This window comes from Bos mutus, chromosome 3 (assembly GCF_027580195.1).
Source record: "Bos mutus isolate GX-2022 chromosome 3, NWIPB_WYAK_1.1, whole genome shotgun sequence".
Lineage (NCBI taxonomy): Eukaryota > Metazoa > Chordata > Mammalia > Artiodactyla > Bovidae > Bos > Bos mutus.
In genome coordinates, this window is record NC_091619.1 from 110,304,406 (window position 1) to 110,328,416 (window position 24,011).

At 39.5% G+C, this 24,011-nt stretch overlaps 1 protein-coding gene across 9 annotated transcripts in view; it reads left to right on the forward strand.

Moving 5' to 3' along the window:
* The window catches only part of GIGYF2 (GRB10 interacting GYF protein 2), a 127,491-nt gene that overhangs the window by 67,518 nt on the left and 35,962 nt on the right, over nt 1–24,011 (forward strand). For 8 of the 9 annotated variants that reach the window (XM_070368487.1, XM_070368490.1, XM_070368492.1 and 5 more), the window contains 7 exons: nt 7,882–8,061; nt 11,894–12,111; nt 12,204–12,366; nt 12,445–12,630; nt 16,558–16,754; nt 17,702–17,861; nt 23,694–23,860. In XM_070368487.1, coding sequence (XP_070224588.1) covers nt 7,882–8,061; nt 11,894–12,111; nt 12,204–12,366; nt 12,445–12,630; nt 16,558–16,754; nt 17,702–17,861; nt 23,694–23,860 — 1,271 coding nt within the window. The remainder of the gene's footprint in view (nt 1–7,881; nt 8,062–11,893; nt 12,112–12,203; nt 12,367–12,444; nt 12,631–16,557; nt 16,755–17,701; nt 17,862–23,693; nt 23,861–24,011) is intronic. The other variant, XM_070368494.1, reaches the window with a different exon arrangement.

Here is a 24,011-nt window from a genome sequence, read left to right on the forward strand (position 1 = left end):
GATTCTTAATTGCTAACTGAATGGAAGTCGTAGACCTGTTCAGGAGTGCTTCCTCAGGGGCTTAGCACTCCCCTTATAATAGCCTGAGCAGTTAAATTCATTGGTGTTTGAATTTAATAGCACTGAAATGAGGTTAGCTGAGTTGAAACTGATACTGATACTGATATTAGACCAACTTCACCCAAAAGTAAGTGGGCCCTCCTGTTGAAACAGAACTAGTGATTTAAATTGGAGATGGCGCTAAAACATTCTATAAAGGAACATTGAATTTTTTTCCCTGCAAATTATAATGATTAAGAAAGATCCCAAGATCAGGTACATTATTCTTTATTAAATAAATTCAATTCTGTATCCCGAAAATGTTTGCTTTGCTTTCTGGCTAAACCATTCCAGTATATAACCCATATTTGTACCACATTGAACCTGCAAGCAACAAAATCTTTAGTTGTAGTGCAATGTCTTGCCTGTGTACATATGTCATTTCACAAGTTTTAAACTTTAGCCATGGTCCCCAGTGCTCTTTCTTCCATAGTGTACTTCGCTTTCTTTAGAAGAGGCCTGGTCTCTTTCCAGTTCTGCATTGAAGCCCACTGCTGATCATCTTCCCCAGAGATTTCAGGCAGCGTCTGGGTATATACTAGCAGATGACTGAGCTCAAGGGTTATAGGACTGTGGGGTGTATTCAGACCACATGAGGTCTTTTTCGGAGTCTCATATACTGCAGCCCCTCCATCTCTCTTCCAACTGGGAACTGCAGTGTTTGCAGGACCGTGTTACCACTGGAGCAGATTATGATCCTCCTCGGGTTAGGATGGGAGAAAAATTGCAAATCTCTGGATATAGACTTAAAACTACTCCATCCTAGTTACCCTGAGTTTTGTTTACAATTGAGGGGGAAAAGAAAATATCAGTACCTGGATGGGATTCCCTTTCACTGTTTTTTCGGTATTAGGAAATATTTTTAGTGTTAATCAAAGAATCTGTATCTGAATAGAGGAATACAAAGTTACTTGTTAGAAAAATTTGCACATAAACAATCTTCAAAGTCTGTCCCATAATTCCACTTTTGCTTTTGGAGTTTGGGCACTTGTAAGTTCCAAGTCTCACAGCTGTAGATTTTGTTGGCTGAGTGCCCTTTTGCTCCATCTGAAGTTTTCCATAAACACCATTTCTGGCTGCAAGTCAAACATGCACACAGGTGCCCTTTTACTGCTCTTTCTCCTTAGGAAGTCTACTCAATTAGACCAGACTAAAACCAATATTGCATTTTAATTTTATATTATTTTTAGAAGAGTCCTGTTTAGACTTAATACATTAAGGCAGAAACAACCAACTGTCTACTGCCAACGGGGAAAGTATTTATATACGTAGTACATTGTATTTTAGCACTTTCTGTATATCTTGAAGATGTATGAATATAAAATATACAGTTTTTACAGGTAGTACAGTTTGCTCATAAAACTGTTATGTTTGCCATATTGAATGCCACTTGTATTTCTTTACCTTTTAGGGGTCATAGATACCTTTGAGACTCTGGCAGAAACACTAGACCCTTTTCCCTGAAAAAAGACAAAGGCATGCCCGCATGCTGTGTACTTCCAGTTTAAGGATTCACTACCCCCAATCTCTCTTATTGGCTGTGGTTAGGAATATTTGGTTCAGGCATCAATTTTTAAGTTATTTAATTATGTTTACTTTTAATCATCTTGTTTACAAGTTAATCTGTTAACATTTTTTTAAAAGTCAGCTGAAACATTTGGTTACTCAGCTTTGTCATATTACAGATGTTACAGAAGGAGAAAGACTTAAGTGCTGAGAAAGGCCATGTGGGTGTCCCTCATTCATTTTAGCCCTGGTCACTGTGGAGCCCTATAATTTTTAGACCTTAAAGGAACTTTGGTAGATACTGTCTTTTGAGTTGCCCGTGAACAACATTATCATTTAATTGTATCGGTAATACACAAATGTATTTATTTAGCTCATTATAGAGTTGACGTTCTCTTTGGAAACCTCCCCCCCCACTTCCCACCCAGATTTACACAAATATAAATCTGGTATAATCATTTAGGTTGTAAAGGATTTATTTTCATGTTTTAGAGCAATTCTTTGCATATGGGGTAGCTTTGGAAATGTGTATTTTATTAGATGGTACTTAGTTTTTTTTCCCCCTCAAGATAATTATTTCAAGTAAAATTGTTATATTGTTAATATATAAGTTGATCTTAACATTGTTTTAGGGGTACACATTTGACGTCGTTTGTCTGCTGGAAGATTAACAAATTTAGTTCCCTTTAGGAATCTTGGCAGTCTCTAGCCCCAAGCTTTTCTGTGCATGTCTATTTTTTTTTTTAAGAGTACTTTAGACTTAGATCCTAGAACTTCCTCTTTCTGCTTTAGTTTTTGCAGCATTTCTGGCTGCTTCTGATGGGTTTAATTTGTGAGTAAACCCTCGATTAGGAGTTTGAACATCTATGTTCTCTTTCTGCTTTAGTCACTACTCAGCTGGGTGATGGGCTTCTCTGGTAGCTCAGATGATAACGAATCCACCTGCAATTCGGGAGACCTGGGTTCCATCCCTGGGTTGGGAAGATTCCCCTGGAGGAGGTCAAGGCAGCCCACTCTAGTATTCTGTCCGGAAGAATCCCATGGACATAGGAGCCTGGTGGGCTACAGTCCATGGAGTCTCAAAGGGTCAGACACGACTGAGTGAGTAAGTACAACATAGCACAGCTGTGTGATTGTGAGAGATCCCCCTAGGGGTATCCCTTTCCTCACAGGAATAATGGAGGTGGTAAAGTTTGATTCAGCCCTTGTGGTAACTAAGAGGGTCGTATGAGATATTTCAGTACATTTTGTCAGTGTGCAAGCTGTCAACTCATTGTTTTGTGTATGTAACCCTGGGCAGTGGGCCAGGAGGGTAAGTGTTGTGTCTTAAGTCTCTTCTTTAGTTTTAATCCTGTGTTTTTAATATCAGTATTTGTCCCTGGAGAAAGCCCTCATCTTAATGTGCTAGAGGTTTGAGTAAACAAACAAACAAAAAATGATAAAGTAGTACTATTTCTTTGGGGAAATACTCAGTAGTACTTAGCACTAAGTTGAATATACCTTATGGCCAGCAGTTTCACTCCTAGGTGAAGACCAACAGAAATGCAAACATATGCTTACCAAACTTCATATTCAAGAATGTTTGTCGCAGCACAGTTTATAATAGCAAAAAAAAAAAGAAACAACCAAAATCAGTAGTAGAGTAATACAATGAGATCCCGTATCACAGTGCAAAAGAACAAGCTTCTGTTCTTTTTAACGATGTGGGTGAATTTCCTGAAATGTTCAGTGAAGGAAGCCAGGCGCACTACAGAATGAGAAAATATTTGCAAATAGTGTGACAAGGACTTAATTTCCAGAATATACAAACAGCTCACACAATTAGCAACAAAAACTAGACAACCTAAGAGAAAAATGGGCAGAAGATCTAAGTAGACATTTCTCCAAAGAAGAAATAGAAATGTCCAGTAGGACATGGAAGCATGCTAAATGGCTCTAATTATTAGAGAAATTCAAATCAAAACCACAACGAGGTACCCCCTCACTGTAATGCTCTAGTGTGTATGTAAATTCAGGCAGCTGAAAACAGCAAATAATAAGAAAAATCTTTGATTTGGAAATTCATATTTAAGCCGCATAGTATACTGTGTTACAACCATTAATGTAGAAAAGCTTCAAAGAGGTAGCAGCGCTTAGCTTTGATCATCTTAAGTGATCTGGTGGTTTAACCTACACCTTTTTTTGAGGAGGAGAAAAAGGTATGTCACTGTATGAAGTCTGTCATTTGACCTAGTAATTTTACTCTTCGAGGTTTTTTTCAGAAGACGTGGTTCAGAAAAGCAAAACACGTATCACACAGATATCTCTTCCTAGGTTATCTAGTTCTCAATAAATTAGTTATGAAGTCAGTGTCCAGTGGGGAATTACCTAGCAGTTTTGCAACAGCAGCAGGATAAACCTGGTATATATCCATTCATATTATTATTAAGTTGGGCATGACCTAGCAACTGAGCAACAACAAAGATACATAATCACAGAGAAATAGTTGCTGTTTAAATGAAAAGTAGGTTTTGAAATAGTGGGTATACTGATTGAAACTACGTTTTAAAAATGTTATGTAAAAGCTAGCCATAAGTGCGTACAGTTTTATTTCTAAGATTGAGGAATTGGTATTTTTATTTTTAGTATCTTTAATATTTTTTTTGCAACTTACCATCTGTTAGAAAAAATTATAATGACCAGTTTTTGATCAGTTAAGCATTTTGCCTTTCAGTTAAGTTCAGTCGCTCAGTTGTGTATGACTCTTTGCGACCCCATGAACCGCAGCATGCCAGGCCTCCCTGTCCATCACCAACTCCTGAAGTCCACCCAAACCCATGTCCATTGTGTCGGTGATGCCATCCAACCATCTCATCCTCCATCGTCCCCTTCTCCTCCTGCCCTCAATCTTTCCCAGCATCAGGGTCTTTTCAAATGAGTCAGCTCTTCACATCAGGTGGCCAAAGTATTGGAGTTTGAGCTTCAACATCAGCCCTTCCAATGAACGCCCAGGACTGATCTCCTTTAGGATGGACTGGTTGGATCTCCTTACAGTCCAAGGGACTCTCAAGAGTCTTCACCAACACCACAGTTCAAAAGCATCAATTCTTCGGTGCTCAGCCTTCTTCACAGTCCAACTCTCACATGCATACATGACCACTGGAAAAACCATAACCTTGATTAGACGCACCTTTGTTGCCAAAGTAATGTCTCTGCTTTTTAATATGCCATCTAGGTTGGTCATAACTTTCCTTCCAAGGAGTAAGCATCTTTTAGTTTCATGGCTGCATTCACCATCTGCAGTGATCTTGGAGCCCAGAAAAATAAAGTCAGCCACTGTTTCCACTGTTTCCCCATCTATTTGCCATGAAGTGATGGGACTGGATGCCATGATCCTCATTTTCTGAATGTTGAGCTTTAAGCCAACTTTTTCACTCTCCTCTTTCACTTTCATCAAGAGGCTCTTTAGTTCTTCTTCACTTTCTGCCATAAGGGTGGTGTCATCTGCATATTTTAGGTTATTGATAATTCTCCAGGCAATCTTGATTCCAGCTTGTGTTTCTTCCAGTCCAGCGTTTCTCATGATGTACTCTGCATATAAGCTAAATAAACAGGGTGACAATATACAGCCTTGACGTCCTTCTTTTCCTATTTGGAACCAGTCTGTTGTTCCATGTCCAGTTCTAACTGTTGCTTCCTGACCTGCATACAGGTTTCTCAAGAGGCAGGTCAGGTGGTCTGGTATTCCATCTCTTTCAGAATTTTCCAGTTTATTGTAATCCACACAATCAAAGAGTTTGGCATAGTCATTAGTGGGTGTTTTGGGGGGCGGAGGGTGTGGCTCTTATTTTGGTGCCTCCATTGGTTCTCAGAGCCTTAGTGTAAAAGTAGATGGAAATGAGTGTTTTGATCAGCTTGTCCATCAGGTATTTGTATTCCCAGTGTGCCCGGCACGTATTACTTGTGACTGAAAGATTACATGGGTTAAAAGTTATTTACTATTGCTTACCAGTTTATACACATTAGGGATTTCTTTGTTTTAAATTTTTCTTCTGTATGTATAGCTGTATTTTTCATCAAGTCATATAATAGATGTGGGCTTTGTAAAATGTCTTGTTCCTTCTTATTCTTAGCAGGATAGCTTGGAACATCTGACCTTTCTAACCCAAGGGAAGATGTGGAATGCACCTATAGTTGAACTCATAAAACTTGGTACTTGCTGTGCAATAAATATTTGTTAAATGAGTCAGAAGATTAACATGAGAATTGTAGTTACTTCATTTAAACAGTGGTATGTGATTTTGGACAGTTCCCATGGGTTATCTTTTTGATCCTCAGTATTCTCAGCTGTAAAATTGGAAAAATAATTTCTAATACTGAGGATTGTTACAACGATTAAATCGGTTAAATGAGTGTTTTTGTTAACTACGGCCGTGTAACAAGTTACTCCAAAACTTAGTGGCTGAAAACAGCAAGCATTTATTCCCTCAGTTTCTGTGGGCCAGGAAGAAGCAGCTTAGCTCCATCTCTTAGCTTAGGTCTGGCCTGGGTCTTCTGTGTGGTTTCAGTCATTTCAAGGCTCAGATCCACTTCCACGCCCACTCACAAGGCTGTTGGCAAGCCTTAGTTCTCTGCGATGTGGGCTTCTCACGTGGCTGCCTCACAACAGGGCTGCTGGATTCCCTCAGAGAGAGCATCCAAGATGGAAGTTTTTAACTCAGTATCAGAAGTGACATCTCAATCAGGTCTACTGGATTCTGTTTGTTAGGAGCAAGTCAGTAAGTCCAGCCCACACTTAAGGTGAGGTAATTACACAAAGATCAGAAGACAGGGATTGTTGAGAGTTGTCTTGGAGGCTGCCTATAGTAATAAGATTTTGCCCAGCAAATAATTGTATCTGCCTCCCATTCCAAGATATTTTATCGTGTAATAGAACAACCCAAACGAACTTTTTGGCCAACCCAGTACTTGATAACAACCTAATAACTATTTGGGTAAACAGGATAGGGACTCTTTAATACATGTGAAATGGAATATAAGAGGATGAGCAGAATTCCCTCATTTTCAAATATACAATTTTTTTCACTTTAATACAGTTTATTGGAAAGAATTGAGATTATAACTGAAAGAACATGTAACTTTTATAAAGTGAGGATTCCAGTGTATGTTTTAGATTGTCAACCACATACTTTAATGTGAAATTTTCTATAGTTCATTATGAATTACATATGTTAGCACATGTGGTATAGTTACAGTGACTAACAAATTTGTATGGTTTAAGTTTCTCTTGTCTTTTGAAAGTACCAATTTAGTTTTCTAGGTATAACAGTCTCTCTTTTACTGTTAATGTAACTCTTGAGTTGTATCCGGTTAGACATAACTTAGCTTTGAATTTTGTTCAAAAGCAATTTGTTGTATGCCTATAATGTCCTGGGTGCCAGAGTAAATGACGAGTTGTAGCTTATACTTCCTATTTCTGAGTTTACAGTCTGTTTGGAATAAAAGAGAGGTTGAAGTTTACCGATACTTTGGACAGAATCACTGGTAGAAGTTGATATTAAATACGTTGATTTACTAAATCAGATAGTTAAAAGTATTGTACGACTTAGGGGAAAAAAAGGATATACTGGTAAGGGAGGATTGCCAGGTGAAAATAGGAAGGGTACAAAGCAGTCCATGTAACAGTCTGAGGGTAGCGTGGGAATGTGAATGAAGAATCTGTGTATACGTGTGTAAGTATGAAGGTGAAGTGAAGTAGCTCAATCCTGTCCGACTCTTTGCAACCCTGTAGACTGTAGCCTACCAGGCTCTTCCCTCCATGGGATTCTCCAGGCAAGAATACTGGAGTGGGTTGCCATTTCCTTCTCCAGGGGATCTTCCCGACCCAGGGATCGAACCTGGGTCTCCCGCATTGCAGGCAGACGCTTTAACCTCTGAGCCACCAGGGTAGGCTATGCGTAAGTATAGCCATGGTCAATTTTTGAAAGGCTTTATAAGAAACTGTTGATGGTAGTTTTACTCTGGGGAATCTTGTATAGTGGATGGTTGATTTACTTTTCATTGCATGACTTAAAAAAAAGCACATATTATTTCTGTTTGAAAAAATAATTGCTCAGTCTTTGAACATTCAGCTTTAAGAAATGTGTCTAATAATATACTCATATATCCACAGATATTTTATATCTACTGCCTGAACATTGAGAGGGACGTATTTGCAGAAAAGCTTGATTTGAGCAATTAAGTCTGTTTTCAAAATCCTCGCTGGCTGAGGCTTACGGTTACTCAATTTCTTTGCAGGGAGACCAAATTTTGAGGAAGGCGGACCAGTGTCAGTGGGAAGAAAGCATGAATTTATACGATCAGAGAGTGGAAATTGGCGTATTTTCAGAGAGGAACAGAATGGAGAAGATGAAGATGGAGGCTGGCGACTAACTGGATCGAGAAGGGATGGAGAAAGGTGGCGGCCCCACAGCCCTGGTAAGAACCCTGTTGAGCAGAAGCACGCAGGGACCCAAGGAAGTGAGGATTTTGCAGAAATTTTTAAGAAAACCTAAACCGATAAAAAAGAGAGGAGTCATATTTACGTTGTCACACTCAGTCTTGTTACTACAAAAAAATTTGACATAAAAATTCCCCACACCTGTTCAGTTGATTAGAAAAAGTCACTTTTCTTTTTCTGGGGCAGTATGGTTTAATGGGAAGCACCTGCCCTTAACTGTGAAAATGAGAGAGAATTTCATTTGGTTTTTCTAAGTCTCTGAATCTTTTTTCAACATGCTTTTTAATGTGGTAATTTTATGCTTACTTAGGAATATGTGCTTTCCCTGAAGTGAGGTTTTTTTTTCCCTGCATAAGAAAGGATTTATTCTTTTTTTGTTCTGAAAATGTGATTTCTTCTTATTTGAAGAATAAACTTTAATCCTAGGTCAGAAGCATAATCATAAGTTTATCCTTTTGTCCCTCTAACTTTAGAAAAAGGAGAGAGAATAGTCATGATTAGTGGTTTTGTAAGTTCTTCTGTTTGACTCTTAAGAAGGCTTCAGACTGTTCTTCCTGACATTAGATATGCTGGTAATTGAAGACACTGGTGCTTTGTGTCAAAGTTCATTCCCTACCCAAGTGCTGATTCCATGCCTCATGATCATCAGATGCCCCTGCAGTTTGAATCTTGGGTCATGCAGAACTGAAGCATACAAAGAGTGTGTACATGTCTTTTGAATTTCGCATGCATAACATTATTTTATGTACTGACTGTATGCCAAGGAAGCGTACTTAATAGAGGGAGATATAATAATGTAATGCTGGGAAAGATTGAAGGCAGGAGGAGAAGGGGACGACAGAGGATGAGATGGGTTAGATGGCATCACCGACTCGATGGACGTGAGTCTGAGTAAGCTCCAGGAGTTGGTGATGGATAGGGAAGCCTGGCGTGGTGCAGTCCATAGGGTCGCAGAGAAGTTGCACCCTGAGTGACTGAACTGAACTGATAATAATGTAAACTGTTTTCATTTACTTAAAAGAAGTTGATTAATAAATCATTGGCCTGAGTAAACATTATAACTGGCCCTTAGGTTCCTTTATGGAGTTGTGGATAGGTGGAAACTTAGTGAAGTTAATCATTGGATAGAGTCATAATCCTTTTATCTCAACTCCTCACTGGCTGCCTCTTGGGAGAGATTTCTGTCATTAGTGGGCATTGTTTGCATCACAGTTATCTGGGCACTTCTTATCAGTCTGTGTCCTGGGCAACCAGATCTTAGAGTTCTCTTCAGGGGATTATGGGATTTTGTGCTGAGCTTGCCTGTAAGCAGAGGGGCTTGTAGACTGTTCCCAACAAACATTCAGTGAAAGAATGGTCGGGATCTGGGCTGAGTGAGAAGAAAATTCCAGCTGATCAAAAACAAACAAGGTGAATGTTTTGGAAGATGAACAGTGTTTCTGAGCCTGAACGTCTAATGTTCATTCTATTAAAGTGAGTTAAAAGTAAATATATTCTGCCACTTACCACCTCACCCAAGAGCTTAGATTTTGGATATATATTGTCTCTATTTTTGTCCACCTATCTTTTGTAAATATTTCTTTCCAGTGAAATTTGACTTTCACGTCAGTTTTGTCATCAGCTTGGTGATTTTCAAGTTTTTTTTAATCCATTTATTTTAAAAAGACAGTTTGTGGGACATAAAGATATATGGGGGCTGAATAGTGTAAATATGCATTTAAAAAATCTACTTTTTTAACCCAGCATATTAAAAGCAAGTCTGATTATGTCAGTTGTTATTAGTTACTATCTTAACATTTTAATTAATGTTTTATTAGAGTTGATTAAAATTTTAAATACAGTGATTTTGACTTAAAATAATATCATAATTTAGTTCAGATTTAAGGTCTATAAAGCAGTGGTCAGTCTTAATAAGCTATAGATGTGCCTTATCTGCTACATTTAGTTTCATGAATAAAATTTTATTAACTATTTAAGATAACAAAACAATGATAGGGTGTAATTTTATTAAAGTATATCTCACAGCTGGGTAGTTATGGAGTTGGGAGCATTAAGGACAGCAGAGCACCCGCTCTGGGAGGTGAACTCAGGAAACTGAGAGGGAAACATGAGCCACATGCCTAGAAGGATAGATTCCTATCGCAGTGCATACTTAGACACAAGAGCAGCAGACAGAGCACTCTGGAATTCAGCTTTTGATCATGAATACTTCTTTGGGATAATAGCTCTAGGTTTACATTTGGACAATCTGGTTATAAAACTCCTTCATTTTCATAGGAGGCAGTAAATTGTGTTTTGTTGTTGTAAGTAAAGTGTGGGAAGTGGAAGAATAAAGTTTTCTTTCCTTTTTGTAAGTGACTTATGGGACTTCCCTGGTGGCTCAGACAGTAAAAAAAGAATCTGCCTGCAGTCCAGAAGACCTGGGTTCAATCCCTGGGTGCAGAAAATCCCCTGGAGAAGGAAATGGCAATCCACTCCAGTATCCTTGCCTGGAGAAGTCCATGAACAGAGGGACCTGGTGGGCTACAGTCCATGGGGTCACAAAGAGTCAGACATGCCTGAGTGAGTAACACTTTCACACTTTCACTTTAAGAGGCTTATAAGATGCTACCTGTATTTGATATTTTAACATTTTGCCCTGATCACAGGTTTTAGCAAATTGGGTCTCAAGAGTACAGTAACATTTAACTTTGACCTCCTTTGTGTGTGTGTGTGTGTGTGTGTGTGTATCTCCCTCGGAGAAAGCAGTCAAGGATATAAAATCATAATAGGATAAAACTTGCATCACTTTTGAAGACTCTCTTAGATTCAGGTTTGTCAGTATTAACAAGAGGACTGCCCCCCACCTGTTTTTTGTTTGTTTTTTTTTTTTTTAACTTAGATCTTTTCTTCTTGGGCAGTTGTTTTCTGTTGGAAAGTAGATGTTCTAAGTAATATGCAAGGGTGGATTTAGGAATGTCCCTGGGGGTATTCCATGGAAATTCAAACTCCCTAGAGAGAGTTAAGAGATGAGAGAAAAGGGAAAGGAAAGTAAGCCTGTTACTGTGGAAAGAGCAGTAGAGGATGCAGGATTGGATTCCAGTTGCTTTGTTATGCAGGTTACTTCTGCTGTCAGAGGTTTTGTTTCATAAACTATATAATTGGGATAGTGGGCCAGATATGACATGTCAGTGCTATAATTTCATGACTGTTTTGGGAAGTGGGGAGGAATCAGAATTACCAATGGGATCCTGACACTAGTGGGTGGACATGATGAGCCTGCTATTAAGAATTGACATAATAGCATCATGTCGTGGATATTGTTATATTGTCGAGGGGGCTGGTCTTATCCATAAAGAATGATAGTTTCATCAGAAGAAAGAAAATGCTTTAAGACTTGCCAAAGGGAGAGCATGGACTCAGGATGGAAGGATAGCCAGTGCCTAAGTCTAGGCTAGGAGTGGGCCACATGAATGACTGATCAACACTTCAGTCAGACATTCAGTTCTAGAGCTTATTAAAAGTAGATACTTCAAAGAACTGTCCTTTAAAAGTGGTTTCCTTTAAGTTTATCTTTAAAAGCTTTAGAGTATGTTGTGATAGTAGTTTATGAAGATAACTACTGTTGTCACTTACTGAGGCTACATAGAATATAATAGTGAACTTTGAGCTTCGTTTTGTTTGCTTCATTTCCTACTTTTCTCTTTATAGGTTGATCCATTTGCATTAGCTGTTAGTTGTAATTTTCTCCTTTGATTCCTGTCCATGGTTTTCTCTTTCGAATACTGTCATAAAACTTCTCTAAGGTTTGTGTCCTCCTCCTCATCCCAGATGGCCCTCGTTCTGCAGGCTGGCGGGAACACATGGAACGACGGCGAAGGTTTGAGTTTGATTTTCGAGATCGGGATGATGAACGGGGTTACCGAAGGGTGCGCTCTGGCAGTGGAAGCATAGATGATGACAGGGATAGCTTGCCTGAATGGTGCTTGGAGGACGCTGAAGAGGAAATGGGCACATTTGACTCATCTGGAGCGTTCCTCTCTCTGAAGGTAAGAAATTTGTTTTAAATATTATCACAGGTACTGACCTTCTTCCAAATCCAAATATGCTGTTCATCTTTGGCTTTATTTTCTCCCTACAGAAAGTACAGAAAGAGCCTATTCCAGAAGAGCAGGAGATGGACTTCCGACCTGTAGAAGAAGGGGAGGAGTGCTCCGACTCTGAGGGCAGCCATAATGAAGAAGCCAAAGAACCCGATAAGACAAATAAGAAGGAGGCAGAGAAGACAGACAGAACAGGAGTTGGTAAGGCTCACTTTGCCCTTTATTTTTAATCAAACTAAGTTTCCTAAGTTGTTAATTTAAGATTGCTTCCTATTGCAGAAGCTAGTGAGGAAACAACCCAGACCTCCTCTTCATCTGCTAGACCAGGTTCTCCTTCAGACCAACCTCAGGAAGCACCACAGTTTGAGAGGAAAGAGGAATCCAAAACTGAGCAAATGGAAAAAGCTGAAGAAGAGAGTCGGACAGAAAATAGTCTATCAACCAAAGTATCCAGCAGGGGGGATGGTATGTATTTATGAGAGTCAGCAAGCCAGACTTGGATTTTGTTGGGACAGGTGATTAAATGATATGATAGGCTTCATTTTTGCCTCTTTGAACTGCTTCTAGTGGTGGATTATTGGAATAGGTTGTTTTACCTGTGTGTGTGCACATGCTCAGTCACTTCAGTTGTGTCCAATTCTGTGAGACGCTATAGACTATAGCTTGCCAGGCTCCTTTGTCCACGAGATTCTCCAGGCAAGAATACTGGAGTGGGTTGTCATGCTGTACTCCCAGGGATCTTCCTGACCCAGGGATCAAACGGGAATCTCCTGCTTTGCAGGCAGATTCTTTACCACTGAGTCACAGGAGAAGCCCATTTTACCAGTCAGCCTACTCAAACACTGCTTCCCCTGTGTATCTATCCCAGAATTCATCAAAACAAGTAGAAGCAGCAAGGTACTATCACTTCCTAGGGGTACAGCCACCCTGGTATCAGTCAGGCAAACTGGATTTGGGATCCTCTTGCCTGGAAAATCCCATGGACGGAGGAGCCTGGAAGGCTGCAGTCCATGGGGTTGCTAAGAGTCGGGCATGACAGAGCGACTTCACTTTCACTTTTCACTTTCATGCATTGGAGAAAGAAATGGCAACCCACTCCAGTGTTCTTGCCTGGAGAATCCCAGGGACAGGGAAGCCTGGTGGGCTGCCGTCTGTGGGGTCGCAGAGTCGGACATGACTGAAGCGACTTAGCAGCAGCAGCAGTAGTTTGATTTCTGTATCAGATTCCTTTTATGTAGTGGCTGTGTATGTGTCCAGATGACAGACCATAATGCCATTGTTTCAAAGAGGCCAAGATAACTCTGTGGAAGACCCATCACCTTTGCTAGAGAATAAACTTAAACTATATCTCCTTTTCCAGTGTTACTGTATTGATTTTAAGTTGCTCATACACCTTAACAGGCAGTATTAATGTTCATTTCCATGTTTCTTCTTGTCTGTACTAAAAAATGGCAGTGTAATGCCTGATATGGAAAGGTAATTGATTTATTCACAATGAAAATTAGGGCTTCCCTGATAGCTCAGTTGGTAAAGAATCCACCTGCAAGGCAGGAGACCCTGGTTCAATTCCTGAGTTGGGAAGATCCTCTGGAGATAGGATAGGCTACCCACTCCAGTATTCTTGGGCTTCCCTTGTGGCTCAGTTGGTAATGAATCCACCTGCAATGAGGGAGACCTGGGTTTGATCCCTGGTTTGGGAAGATCCCCTGGAAAAGGGAAAGGCTACCCACTCCAGTATTCTCGCCTGGAGAATTCCATGGACTATGGGTTGCAAAGGGTCAGATACAACTGAGCACCTTTCACTTTCACCATGAAAATTCATGCCTGTTAACTTGGCCTATGAGAACCTTGCGTGATCTAGCATCTGCCCTGCCTCTGCAATTTCAGCACTAAACTCTCTCTGTACTTTGTACTCTATTCGTCAGCTTCACAGCCTATTAGTCCTGAAATGTGCCTTGTTCTCTTGCCTTTGTGCCTTAGCATATGCTGTTTTCTGTGCCTGAAACTCTTCCACCCCAAGGTCCCAAGCTAGGTTAGGTGTCTTCTCCTTAAACAGCCAGTACCGTTTCTGAAAAACAACATTATGAAGAACTGTTTGTTATTTCTCTTGCCCAGTAAATACTATTTTGAGAGCTTGAAACAAGGATTTTTTTTTTCCTTCCATTTTTTTATGTTGGTAACAAAGCTAAATGAATGAATTCAGCAAGTATTTGAATCTCTACTGTATATATCAGGTACCGTGGGACTTGCACATTTTGAGACCTTCTTTCATTTGTAGTAGTAATTTTTCAGCTATGCTGTGGTCCCAAGTTATTTGTGGTTCATACTTCTAAATGTACACATCTAGGGCCTTATTCTAGGAGGTTTTAGGATGGGGTCTAGACACGTATCTTTTGGGAAAGCTGCATAAATGTCCATTGAGGATTGAAACTCTGGACTTAATAATTTATAGGGGAAATAAAGCATGTGCATATCAGTAACCTAGGACCAAAAAAATACGGATTCATGATTGGCACACTCCTGGAATGATCAGGAAGCAAGTGTCTTTGAACTTGTCTTAAAATAATGAGTAGAATTTGGAGTTGGGTGTAGCAGGATGAATTAGAAGAGGGCGTTCCAGTAGAAGGTTGCAGTGAAAGCTACAGCGAGGAAATGGGGCCGATCCAAGCATGGGCAGGAAATCAGCTTCTGTTTTTATTTAGATGAAGTATGAGATGTGAAAAGGCGGCCGGTGGGAAACATGGTTGGAACATGTATCTGAAAGCTGTGTGTGAGGGTAGATTGTGTTGACAGAGGGCTGCTCTGTGACCTGTTGGTGTCCTGAGCAGTGCACTTGTAAAGGGAGGTCGTGGCAGATGAGATTTCACAGTAAAAATTGACAGGACATAGTTACTGCTTGTTGTTTATTAGGGCAAGGAGGAAGGAAGAGTCAAAGATGAATGAGGTGTGTGAGAGGATTTAGGGTATCCTTAATAGAAAAAGAGTGGAAGTTTTGAGGAGCACATTTGGGAGGGGAAAGAACAAATTCAGGTTAGGAACATGGAGTCTGAGGTGTTGGTGAGAAATTCGGTAGAGATGGCCAGAGAGCAGTTGAGAGTGAGGGGACTGTAGCTCAATCTGGGCTGCAGAAAGAATGAACATTTAAAAGGTTACATGCACTGTTAGGAGTGAGAAGAAGTGGACTGAGAATAGAACCTGGGTAATCCCTATTTTTAGAGGGTAGATAGAGGAGCCAGAGAAAAATCTTGGCAAGGCAGGAAGAAGAGTGCAGGAAAAGGAAGGAAGGAGAACGTTCCAGTTTAGAATTGGAAAGATAATGTCAGACCTAAGGTTCAGTGATGGGGACTAGGAAAAACCATTGTGTTTGAGCACTTTGGGTGAATGCTTATCTTTGGGAGAGAAGCTTTGGGGCTGTTGGAAGTGGAAGTTACCTTATAGCTGGTGTGGGTGGTGGTGAAGTAGGGAAAGTTGTATAGACGTCACACTGTCCTTTTAAGAAGTCTGGCAAAGGGTGGAGAGGAACCGGAATTTGGAGAAGCTTGCTATAATTGAACAAACAAGATTTCAAAGGGGAAACTACGATTGTATCTAATTACTTCCATCCCCCTTTCCTCCTCAAGAGCCTGAATACTGAGAGGTTAGAAATAGGAACCAAGACAGAACCTCTTTTGTAGTCTTTACTCTTATTGTGAAGAACCTCCTGCTCTGTACAGGTATACCCAGTGAACTTTTTGTTACCCTGCAGAATGTATTGTATTGAATTATGTGTCAAATTATAAATCTAATTATTATGAATTATAAGTCGGAATAGGTAATTATTCAAAGTAATTGCAGATGTTTTTAATAAAGGTTTTTATACTTCCCTTGTAGCTCAGCTGGTAAAGAACCCACCTGCAATGTGGGAGACATAGTTTCCATCCCTGGGTTGGGAAGATCCCCTGGAGAAAGGAAAGGCTACCCACTCTCCAGTATTCTGGCCTGGAGAATTCCATGGACTGTATAGTCCATGGCGTCATTAAGAATTGGACACGACTGAGCAACTTTCACTTTCACGTGCTGAGATACAGTGTCTTTGAGGAGATTTGCAGTGCTATTTACTGTCTTTACAACTCAGAGACATGATGTAAAGAAGGGATTGGACTAATTCTGTTTGTTTTCAAGAGGTCGACCTATAACTATTGGGTAGATACTCTAGTGACACAGTATGGCACTGCAGCACTTCGTCATTCTGGGGAGGAATACACACTTCTCCATAAGAAGTAGGAGCAGTGTTCATGACATGGTTCACAAATCTGTTGAACCCATTTAGCGAGCTGCTCAACTTGATGCTAGTTATTCTTTCTAAGAGTCTATTTTAGAGGATTTTCATCTGTCTACGTTTTTTTTCTCTAGAAGTGGTTCCTGCTGTCCAGCAGCCCCTATCGCAGATCCCTTCAGATACAGCCTCTCCGCTCCTCATCCTCCCGCCTCCTGTCCCCAGCCCTAGTCCTGCCCTCCGGCCAGTGGAGACGCCAGTCGTCGGTGCTCCTGGAATGGGCAGTGTTCCCACAGAGCCAGACGACGAAGAGGGTCTCAAACACTTGGAGCAGGTACAAGTCACGTAATAATTCTATCTTTCCTCGCGAACTGCCATAAAAATTGAAAAGCATTAAATGAATATTCAGAAATGGAACTTTTGTGCACTAGATTCTGTGTACTGAGAAACTTGTTTTCGTGTCTCATGTTTATTTGTGAGTAATTGTCTTTCAAACCATTTCACGCTTTTAAGTTTCTGCTATGTAGTAGTCATTAAGTCAGGTTATTTTTTGCTCTTCTGAGGTTGCCCTGAGCTGTTTCCTTTTCTTTTTTCTTTTTGGAGATTAATGGAATGCCAGAAATGGCGAATACAAGCAGCTGTGGATAGGCACTGTGTCATCTATATTTTTCGCCTAAAGTGTAACAGGGAAAACCGAAATACCATCATATTGATGTCTCTAGAGTTCCCTAACATTTTTATATACTGTTGCTTGTATGTAAGGTAAATGATAGCTTGCTTTCTACAGAGGAAATTCTCTTTCCTTCCGGGTACAGTAGTTGGTGGCAGGAAGTATTGCAGAAAGGAATAAAAACTTGTAAAAGTTTTTATTTGTAATTGTATTATAATTGAGCTTTTTGATCTATTAACATGTTTTTACAGATTTAGTTTGTATAATTTAGGATTATTTGTTTAAATGGCACTCTTAAGTGTGTTGATAAGATGCTTGGATTTTGATCTGTTCCAGTTTTAGTCTCATTTGAGTTTGCTTGATAATTTTGAAACATTAAGCAAGACTTGATCCCCCTGAACCTGCCTTAGTTCACAAAGTTTCCCTCTTTGTGAAATGAGGATCATACCTATTTCATGGCATTATTGGATGAATTGAATTGTTGCCTGCTGTGTCCTTTGCACAGTGCCTCTCACAGATCAAGTAGTCCAAAAGAGACAGACAATTACGTGTACAAGTATTAATTTAGGATCATTTGTTTCCACAGTTCATTTTTTAATTTTTTCTCTTAGCAAGCTGAGAAAATGGTGGCTTATCTCCAAGACAGTGCACTAGATGATGAGAGACTGGCATCAAAACTGCAAGAACACAGAGCGAAGGGAGTCTCAATTCCACTGATGCATGAAGCAATGCAGAAGTGGTATTACAAAGATCCTCAGGGAGAAATTCAAGGTAGGTTGTTCCATTCTACTCTAAGTAGAGAAGCATGCCATTACCTCCAGATTCTCTAAGATGGTGATTCAGTCGTTCAGTCACTCAGTCGTGTCTGACTCTTTGCGACCCTGTGGACTGCAGCATGCCAGGCTTCCCTGTCCATCACCAACTCCCAGAACTTGCTCAAACTCATGTCCATTCAGTTGGTGATGGCATGCAACCATCTCATCCTCTGTCATCCCCTTCTCCTCCTGCCTTCAGTCTTGCCCAGCATCAGTCCTTCCAGTGAATATTCAGGACTGATTTCCTTTAGGATGGACTGGTTGGATCTCCTTGCAGTCCAAGGGACTCTCAAGGGTCTTCTCCAACACCACAGAACAAAAGCATGGTGATTATTTAACATTAATTTGTGTAATTGTAGAACAGAAGTCAGCGCTGCAGGCTTTCTTCTTTTGTATAGATGTTTGTTTAATAGGTTCCTTCATTAGTACTTTACATTTCAATGATGGGAGGGAGTCCAGTGAAAATAATCTGAATACAAGGCAGATTGTGATTACTAATATGATGCGGGGGGGAGTAGTCAGTATGCTTAAGACCCCCTCATTTCTGGCATGCCAGCTACTGACTGGGCAGTTGAGTTTCATCCATTCACTGTATTTTACCACCTTATAAAAAAAGATGATGGCAGTCATCTTGGAAAAGCTTGTTTGAATGTTTCACTGAAATGGAGTTGATATCATAAATGACAAATATTTAAAATATTTGAAAAGAGTACCATATTTTAAACTAATTGCTTAAAGTATGTGTATGGTATGTAAGTTAGATTAGAATGGGGAGAGAATGTTGTGAAGAACATCTGTTGATTTTTCATTTCTGCTTTTGAAGTTTTTGCTTGTAACCTGAATTTTGTTGTTGACTGTTACCTCTCTTTAACGTCATAATTTCTTTTCTATCCTCAGTCCCCCTCCCCTGCTTTATTCTTCCTTTTAGTATCTATCACTGCATGGCACTGTGTATATTTTTTGATTATCTGAATTTGCATGCCTGTAGAATGTTTTAATTAAAACATATACAGGTGTGTATTATAATTATATTTATTTTGAGATAATTGTAGCTTTATAAACAGTTGTGAGAAATAATACACAGATTCTATGTACATTTTCCCAGTTCACCCAGTGGTAACCTCTTGTAAAACTAACAGTATCACACCCAGGATATGGACACTGATACAGTCAAGATTCGGAACAGGCTCTGAACAGTCTTTAACAGAACAAAAGTTTTAAATTTTGATGAAGTACAGTAGATTATGAATACCTTTTTTCTTTTATGGATTGTGCTTTGGTTTAATTAAGAACTCTTTGCTGAACACATCTCAAATGTTTTATCCCTTTCCCCCTCCCAACTCATAGCTTTATGTTTTGTATTTAAGTTGGTATTCCATTTTGAGTTAATTTTTATATAAGGTATGTGACGTAGGTCAAGATTTTAATTTTTTTTGCCTGTGAATATCCACCTGTACTGGTACCTTTTCCTCTGTCTTTTTTCTATCTGTCTTTTCCTCCCTGAATTGTCGTTGTACTTTCTTCAAGATTTCGTTGAACGTATTTATTTGTGTTGGTTGATTTCTGGGTTCTGTTTTCTTTTGCTCTTTTGGCCATGCTGCATGGATTCTGGGGTCTTAGTTTTCCAACTAGGGATTGAACATCTGCCCCTGCAGCAGTAGCACAGAGCCCTACCCACTGGACTACCAGAAATTCCCTGGTTTCTTTATTCTTTATTTGATCTTTGTGTTTGCCCCTCTAGCCAAAGCTGTGTGGTCTTGATTATCATAGCTATAAAGTGAGTTCTGAAATTGGGTATACTGTTTTTTACCATAAAAGTTTTTGAGTAATCCTATTTATATATACCAGAAATCTTGTGGAGATTTTAATAGTGCATGGGTGTGTGCTAAGTTGCTTCAGTCGTGTGCAAGTCTTTTCGACCCTGTGGACTGTACCCCGCCAGGTTCCTCTGTCCATGGGATTCTCCAGGCGAGGATACTGGAGTAGGTTGCCATATAGGGATTACGTTACACTTTTATCATTTTGAAGAGAATTGACAATTTTTACCATGTTGAGTCTTCCCATCCATGAACGTGGTATGTCTCAGTTTTTTTAGATCTTTAATTTCTTTCATCAGCACTGTGTAATTTTCAATATAGATTCTGTGCGTATTTTATTAAATTTTTACCTAAGTATATGACTTTTTGAGCAGTTGTAAATCTTGCTGTATTTCAGTGTTTACTGCTACTATGTAGAATTGAATTTTAGATGTTTGTGTATTCTGTGACCTTACTGAGCTCTTTTATTAGTGCTAGGAGTTGTTTTGTTAGATTCCATAGGTTTTCTATGTAGACTGCTGTCATCTGCAGATAGGGATGGTTTTCTTTTTTTCCTTTCCAATCTGTAAGCCTCCTTCCTTTTGTTGCTTTACTGTGTATTCCAAACTGTTAAGTAAGAGGGGTGAGAGCAGACACACTTGCTTTGTTTATCCTACTTTCCTACCTTAGGGGGAGCTTTAATAATGATTAAGTGGTCGTGTTAACTGTTGAGTTTTTTAGGTGCTGTTTATCTGGTTAAGGAAGTACCCTTTATTTTGAGAGCTTTTTGTCATGATTGGATATTAGGTTTTGTCAAATGCTTTTTCAGCATCCCTTGGTAACGATCATGTGATTTTTCTTTTACCCAGTTAAATATGGTAGATTACAATGACTGGTTTTTTGAATATTGAATCAGATTTTCATCCTTGGAATAAACTGTTTGGTCATGGTATGTAATTCATTTTATATATTGCTGAATCTTAGTGATAAATTGTTTGGGATTTTTGTATCTCCATTCCTAAAGAATATTTTGTAGTTTTTTTTTGTTTGTACTCTCATTGTCTGATTTTGGTATCAAGATAATACTAGCTTCATAAAATGAACTGGCAATTATTTCTTCCCCTTCTGTTTTATGGAAAACATTGTTTAGAATTGGTGTTAACTCTCGGTGTGTGTGTGGTTTCTGCTTTAGTAGTTTGTACTTCTTAACCTCCTACTCTTGTTTGTTCCTTTCCCCCTTCCTTCCCACTAGTAACCACTAATTTGTTCTTTGTGTCTATGAGTCTGTTTCTTTTTGGTTGTTTTTACTAATTAGGTGTATTTTTTAGATTCTACATATAAGTGATATCATATAGTATTTGTTTGTCTTTGATTTTACCAGTCCAATTTGCTATTTTGCAAATAGCAAAATTTCATTTTTTTTTTTTTATGAGTGAGTAACGTGCTATTATAGACTTTCCAGGTGGTGCTGTTGGCAAAGACCCCACCTGCCAATGCAGGTAGATGCAAGAGGCATGGGTTCAGTCCCTGGATCAGGAAGATCCTCTGGAGGAGGGCATGGCAACCCACTTCAGTTTTCTTGCCTGGAGAACCCCATGGACAGAGGAGTAGGGAGAGATATAGCAGGGAGAGATAAGAAGGCCTTCTTCAACGAACAATGCATGGAAGTAGAGGAAAACAATAGAATGGGAAAGACTAGAGATCTCTTCGAGAAAATGGAAGATAACCAAGGGAACATTTCATGCAAGGATGGGCATGATAATGGACAGAAACGTTAAGGACCTAACAGAGAAGAGATTAAGACGAGGTGGCAAGAATATACAGAAGAACCATACAAAAAAGGTCCTAATGACTGGGATAACCACGCTGGTGTGGTCAGTCACCTAGAGCTAGACATCCTGAAGTGTGAAGTCAAGTGGGCCTTAGGAAGCATCACTACAAACAAAGCTAGTGGAGCTGCTTTCCAGCTGAGCTATTTCACATCCTAAAAGATAATATGATTAATGTGCTGCATTCAATATGCCAGCAAATTTGGAAAACTCAGCAGTGCCACAGGACTGGAAAACGTCAGTTTTCATTCTAATCCCAAAGAAAGGCAATGCCCAAGAATGTTCAAACTACTGTACATTTGCACTCATTTTGCATGCTAGTAAGGTTATGCTCAAAATTCTTCAAGCTATGATTCAGCAGTATGTGAACTGAGAACTTGCAGATGTACGAGCTGGGCTTAGAAAAAGCAGAGGAACCAGAGATCAAACTGTCAACATTCATTGGATTATAGAGAAAGCAAGGAAATTCCAGAAAAACATCTACTTTTGCTCACTGACTATGCTAAAACCTTTGTGTGGATCACAGAATACTGGAAAATTCTTAGAGATGGCAATACCAGACCACCTTACCAGTCTGCTAAGAAACCTGCATGCAAGCCAAGAAGCAACAGTTAGAACCTTACATGGAACAGCAGATTGGTTCAAAATTGGGAAAGGAGTGCAACAAGGCTGTATATTGTCACTCTGTTTATTTAACTTCTTTGCAAAGTACATCCCTGGCAGGCTGGATGACTCACAAGCTGTAATCAAAACTGTTGGGAGAAATAACAACCTCAGATAGGCAGATGATACCACTCTAATGGTAGAATGTAAAGAGGAACTAAAGAGCCTCTTGATGAAGGTGAAAGAGGAGAATGAAAAAGCCAGCTTAAAACTCAACATTCAAAAAACAAAGATCATGGTATCTGGTCCCATCACTTCATGGCAAACAGAAGGATAAAAGGTGGGAAGCAGTGACAGATTTTCTTTTTTCTTGGCCTCCAAAATCACTGTGAACAGTAACTGCATCCATGAAATTATAAGTTGCTGTTCCTTGGAAGGAAAGACAAACCTACACAGCATATTAAAAAGCAGAGACATCACTTTGCTGACAAAGGTCTATATAGTCAAAACTATGGTTTTTCCAGTAGTCATGTACAGATATGAGAGTTGGACCACAAAGAAGGCTGAGCACTGAAGAATGCTGTTTTTGAATTGTGGTGTTGGAGAAGACTCTTGAGATCCCTGGGATAGCAAAGAGATCAAACCAGTCAGTCCTAAAGGAAATCAACACTGAATATTCATTGGAAGGACTGATGCTGAAGCTCCAATACTTTTGGCCACCTGATGTGAAGAACCGACTCATTGGAAAAGACCCTGATGCTGGGAACGATTGAGGGCAAGAGGAGAAGAGGGCAGCAGAGGATGAGACAGATAGCATCACCAACTCACTGGACATGAATTTGATCAAACCCAGGGAGATAGTGAAGGACAGGAAACCCTGGTGTGCTGTAGTCCATGGGCTCGCAAAGAGTGAACACGACTTGGCAACTGAACAACAGCAACAAATACTTCCTGAATCACTAGTTGTTGATCAGAGTGTGTTCATTAATTTTATGTATAAAATATTTGGCTATTTATTATTGTAAAAGATCCAGAAAATGTTAGTTTTTTTCCCCTTACCAAGGCCTGATTTAATCTTACCTCAGATAAATAATAAAAAATTGGTCATCTTTCTTAATTAATTATTGTTTATAGTTTGCCTAACTTCCAACAAGCTCTGACAGGGAATGAAAATTGGAGAGGAGCATATTCAGCCATGCATGTTTATATTCTCTGTATCTGTGTGATACCAGATCTAACAAATACTCTTTTCAGTATGAATGCTTTTCTGAAATGAGCTTTAGAGACTGAGTGAGTTGGAGACAATTATTCTCTTTAAGATAGTTAAAACACTGCTGAGAAATTAGGATGTGTATACATAAGGCTTATTTCTAAATTGTTTCTGTAGTATTTTATTAGTTTGAAGTCTGTTCACCACTTTTCCTGATAAATTAAAATCAGGAGCCACCTGAAACAAGTTGTTACCTCTATCTGGGTGAGGATCAGACCCAGGAAATATTTTTTTTGTTTTTAGCTTGAAAGGATTTTTATTGACCTTCTGTTTAATTATTGTTATTGTAGGTCCCTTCAATAATCAGGAGATGGCAGAATGGTTTCAGGCAGGCTATTTCACTATGTCTTTGTTGGTAAAGAGAGCATGTGATGAAAGCTTCCAGCCTCTTGGTGATATTATGAAAATGTGGGGAAGGGTTCCTTTCTCTCCCGGACCAGCTCCCCCTCCGCATATGGTAAGTAACTTATGCCTCACTCAGAACACAGTAGACCCAGAAGCACTTGCTCTAGATGTTACATCTCATGAAGAAGAAACTGTAGTTCTTGAAAGTAATTGATCAGATGACAGTGGGAAGTCTGACTCAGACTATATATGTAGCTATAATG